Here is a 5,125-nt window from a genome sequence, read left to right on the forward strand (position 1 = left end):
TTTATTTACGTAATGATATATTTAGCATCAAATGGGCATATATGTCAAAATGTTAATTTTCACTTTTCAAATCTTTTTATTTAAAAAAAAATAGCTTAAGACTTGTAATCAAACCATAAAATATAAAACACAATGCTAGCATTCAAATTTTAAAGAAATTCAGTTTTATTCAGTTTTCAGATAAAATAAAATAAAATAAACCAATGAACGAAATTTCACAATAAATTTTTTGACGCTCGAGCACTACAAAAACCTTGTTTTCCAATTATTAAAAACCTCCTCTTACAGTTTTAAAGCCTTAAGCTGGAATCGGTGGTCCATGAGGAGTGACTGCAGTTGATCACACACTGGTTTCTCTACTGCTTGCTCGTGCGCTATTGTTAGCTAGCCGGTAAAGATTTAGTTGAGTTGCGGCTAACGCTGGTGCAGATACCCTTTTAGAAATTTTATTTCAACTGATTGTTAGGTTTTGTGATATTATTGCTTTGTTTTAAATTTCAACAGATTAAATTGGATGGCGAGATGTTCTTTTATTTTTCTAAAGGCACAGGAACACGTAATTTGACTGGACTTAATCTGCTCCGTTGACTAGTGCAGTAAGTCTCTCGTCTTCTAAGACAAAGGTTGAATAGTCCTCATCTCAGTCATCTGTTTCTACATCATATACAGGTGCGAAGTCATTTCAATTTAAAGACAAATTTATAGCAGGAATCTGACCATTGATGCAATGTATTCCAATGATTTAGAAATTGGTGAGTTAGTATTAAAAATGTGGAATTCTTTAGATCTTTCAAATATATTCCATTGAGCAACAAAAGGCTTAGAATCAAAAATCCATTCTCTCATGAATATCATACTTGTGTTTCTCTCTCTTCCAAGCTTGCTGAGTTTCGTCACGGCTGCTGATGATCCAACATATCTTTACCATATCTGCCCAAATACAACTTCCAACACAGACAGCACCTTTCAAACAACCCTCAATCTTTTCTTGGCTTCTCTTACAAGAGATGCTTATCTCAACGATAAATATTCCAACGGTTTTTACAACGCTACCGCGGGCAATGACCCTGACAAGTTGTATGCCCTCTTTCTTTGCCGCGGCGATGTCAATATGGACACCTGCCAACGCTGTATTAATGTTGCAACCGCAAACATAACTAATCTTTGTCCTGCTGTAGAACAAAGCTTAATATGGTATGACGAGTGCCTTTTCCGTTATTCAAACCAGACCTTCTTTTCTACCGTGAGCGTAGAAGACTCTGTGATCATGTATAATATAAATAATTTTACAGGCACAGATGACTTTGGTCAGAAGGTATCGAATTTGCTGACCGAAGCAACGCATGAGGCTATAAACGCTACCAAATCTAAAATGTTTGCAACCAGAAAGGTTATTCTTGACGGGTTTCAAACACTGTATGGTCTTGTGCAGTGCACACGGGACCTGTCAAAAATTGATTGCAATAGATGTCTTGAAGAAGCGATTTCATTTTTGCCTTCGACTCCTTTAAAAATAGGAGCAAGAGTGTTGTTTGCAAGTTGTAACATACGATACGAACTGTACCCGTTCTATAATGAAGGAGAGCCGCCGCCAGCTGCAATTCCGTCTCCACCTCCACCTCCACCTCCACCTCCACTTCCACCTTCACCTCCTCCCAAAGGTAAAGTCAGAATACAGTTTAGGGTTGAGGTCCAATCAGTTTAACTAATTACTTAAATGATTTTAATGCTATTTTTCTTTTAAATTTCTTAGACCTCACATTTACTGTTAGCAGACTGAATTAATCCAAAAAGAAAATAAATTTTGAATTATACATGTAACTAAAAACATAAAATTCACAACGTTTTCTTTTAAATCGTTATTTTATTTCATAATTGAAAAAACAGTCAAGATACATATATACATATTTTATGGTGGGTGATATAATTTTTATATATAAGGGGTCTCAATTTATCATATTTCTAATTAGGACAATTAAAAGGAAACCTCTTTCAATTGTAAGTTTTATCATGATCATGATTTATTTTATTTTTTGGGTTGTTCTCGTATTTAAAACCTTTAAATACTCGTGCATGATGTCATAATATGGATTGAATAAATTTGAATATTAAATAAAAAATATTTTAATTTGGAAGGAAGAAAAACACTATGGATTGCAATTGGCGCGACAGGATCAGCAATTATAGTAGTACTGCTGCTTGGCTCTTTCTTTCAGTGGAGAAGAAACAAAAGAGACAAAGGTAATTGATTTATAACTTCGAACTAAGAAAGAATTAACCTTTTAATTTTATTTTACATAAACTTTGAATACATTGTTATATATAGTAATATATTATATATGGGGAAATTAATCACAAATGATAAAAGTAGATATGTTTCGATCATATAATATGATAATTGTCACATGTGTCAGAAGAATTTCGCAAAAGATATATTACTCCTCCCCTGTATTTTCAAGTTAAATTAAATGTGCCCTGCAGAGGAAAACTTAACCAGTGATAACGAAGTTCAATTACTTCGCTTGGGAGGGGGCAGAGTCGGAGGTGATTATTCATATGATACGTTATTACAAGGGGAGCAGTTGGAATCTCAAGACTTCCCCCTGTTTCCATTAGGCATCATACTTGAGGCCACACAAAATTTTTCTGAGGAAAATAAGCTCGGAGAAGGTGGCTTCGGCCCTGTCTACAAGGTATAGTTATTTTCAATTTTTGTGAATTGTGATCTTGATTGCACAAATGATTGGTCACTCGATTCTAACAAATATGTATAACTATTTAGTATTGACCAAAAACAATGATTTTCCTTTTGTTTCTCTCTCATTCTCCTTTCAATAAATGTATGAAAGATAAATTTGAGGATCCATTTTCAGAGTGAAAAACAGAGTTATATTTCAGGATCCATTTTCATCATAACAGCCAATTTTTTTTTCTTTTTCTTAATTGTTATAACAGAAAGGTTACCAATTACTTCCAGGGAAAATTAGCGGATGGTAAGGAATTTTCAGTAAAGAGGCTTTCAAGAACTTCTGGGCAAGGGATAATGGAGTTAAAAAATGAAGTTACTTTAATTTCCAAATTACAGCACAAAAATCTTGTGAGACTTTTGGGTTGCTGCTTAGAGGGGAATGAGTCGATGCTCATCTATGAATATATGCCCAACAAAAGCCTTGATTTCCTCCTCTTTGGTTCGTATCTCAAAATTTCTAATGCTAGCTATAACTGTTTGATGGGAAGCCATGTGCGACATTTATATTTTATTTTCAGATTCGGCTAGGAGCTCAGAACTGGATTGGAAAAGGCGTGGAAGTATCATTAATGGCATTGCACGAGGTTTATTGTATTTGCACGAGGATTCTCGACTTAGAGTTATTCATCGAGATCTCAAAGCTAGTAATGTTTTATTAGATTCTGAGATGAATCCTAGAATATCAGACTTTGGAATGGCTAGAATATTTGGTGGAAATCAAAATGAAGCTAATACCAACAGAGTTGTTGGCACATAGTAAGTGCATTAATAATTTCCTATCTTTATTTGCTTCCTTTCTTTGCTAGAAAATGCTTCAGACTTAGAATAATTGTCTTACTTTCTTGGATGAGTTCAGATAAGAAGATGATCCAAATTTTAAATATAATTATCTAATAATTTTTTTAAAGTAAATCTAGACAGTATGAGAAATTTTTGTTTTTGTAAAAAAGTTTTAATATGTAAATGTCATTGATTTTTTTGTTGGATTAAATCATAATTATTTTGTTGTTCCAATTTGTAACAGTGGGTATATGGCTCCAGAGTATGCTATGGAAGGATTATTTTCAGTTAAGTCTGATGTTTTTAGTTTTGGAGTTCTTCTACTTGAGATTGTAAGCGGGAAAAAGAATAGTGGATTTTATCTTTCGGAACATGGTCAAAGCCTCCTTAATTATGTATATCCCTATCTCAATCTTTAATTTGAACAATGATCTAGCTTAAACGAATTATACACCAATAATCTTAGTTAACAGTTTATAACATGAATAATATTTCAGGCATGGAAACTATGGTGCGGAGAACATGCATTAGAGCTGATGGATCCAGTTTTGGCGCAATCTTGTGTTCCAGTTGAACTATTAAAATATATACATATTGGATTGTTGTGTGTTCAAGAAGATCCAGTAGACAGGCCTACCATGTCATCTGTAGTAGTTATGTTGGGTAGTGACACAATTACACTTCCTAAACCAACTGAACCTGCATTTTCTGTTGGTAGATTTGTGAATTTAGCTCAATCTTCATCAGATATTAAAGTTTCCTCCACTAATGAGGTAACTCTTTCAAGTGTTTCGCCTCGGTGACAATAATGCTAATTTCAAGTGTTTCAAGATCATTAATCATTAGTTTCTGAGCATTTTCATTTCAGAGTTCAGTCTTTAATGCGTATGTATCTTGCGTACATGCACTATTAAATCTTAAGATCATTTAAATCAATAATAAAATTGTGCTTAGTATTTAAAGTTGTTCTTTGTTCAATACTGCATAGGAAAGACTATTATTTGTGATTGATACTACAATTCTCGAATGTTTAATCAAATTCTTCACGTCAAATGATGCAAATTTTACTCTTCTTAGGTGACACTCGCATATAAATATATATGATGAAGATCACTTGTCAATGTAAACTTAATTGAAATATTTTGACAAGACTTGAAAAATTAATTAATATATGCAGCATGCATGATCCTTCTCTCAAATTTTTTTTAAATCTACTTCCTATGATTATTATATTAATTACTTTATAGAACAGAGTAATATATGTAGCATGCATGATCCTTCTCTCGTTTTTGTCATTTAAGTATTGGTTGACCGAGACTCAGACTTGTAAACACTTCTCGAGTTTTCTTGTCCACGTTGCGTAGCTCAAATTATTAATGCCGACCAAGACTTTAAGCAATTCTAAGAAATTTATTGGGTGTTTCGAGCCAAATTGACTAAATTTAGAATAAGAAAAAAAAAACAAAACAAAAAGTTTATTTAACAAAATCTAAAAGAAATCTCTAGTATATAAAAAATAAAAAGAAGAGAGAGAGAGAGGAAAAAAAAAAAAAAAAAGATGACTTCGCTTTGAAAATACTTGATAGCTTTTTTTTT

The 5,125-nt window shown here is 32.9% G+C and overlaps 1 protein-coding gene across 1 annotated transcript; it reads left to right on the forward strand.

The window, feature by feature from the left end:
• The first annotated feature begins 709 nt into the window (after positions 1-709).
• LOC116136679 (cysteine-rich receptor-like protein kinase 10) lies at positions 710-4,368 on the forward strand. The gene is made up of 7 exons (XM_031422355.1): positions 710-1,661; positions 2,137-2,241; positions 2,482-2,693; positions 2,978-3,188; positions 3,268-3,505; positions 3,774-3,924; positions 4,027-4,368. The coding sequence occupies exons 1-7, from the start codon at positions 845-847 to the stop codon at positions 4,330-4,332; spliced, it is 2,040 nt and encodes a 679-aa protein (XP_031278215.1). The 5' UTR covers positions 710-844; the 3' UTR covers positions 4,333-4,368.
• The last annotated feature ends 757 nt before the right edge of the window (positions 4,369-5,125 follow it).

The sequence above is a fragment of the Pistacia vera genome, unplaced genomic scaffold, assembly GCF_008641045.1.
Source record: "Pistacia vera cultivar Batoury unplaced genomic scaffold, PisVer_v2 Contig317, whole genome shotgun sequence".
Taxonomy (NCBI): Eukaryota; Viridiplantae; Streptophyta; class Magnoliopsida; order Sapindales; family Anacardiaceae; genus Pistacia; species Pistacia vera.

Coding starts and splice junctions, on each gene's coding strand:
- LOC116136679 (XM_031422355.1), top strand. CDS start 845: ATGAATATCATACTTGTGTTTCTCTCTCTTCCAAGCTTGCTGAGTTTC. Junction 1,662..2,136: donor ACCTTCACCTCCTCCCAAAG/GTAAAGTCAGAA, acceptor TTAATTTGGAAG/GAAGAAAAACACTATGGATT. Junction 3,925..4,026: donor GTCAAAGCCTCCTTAATTAT/GTATATCCCTAT, acceptor ATAATATTTCAG/GCATGGAAACTATGGTGCGG.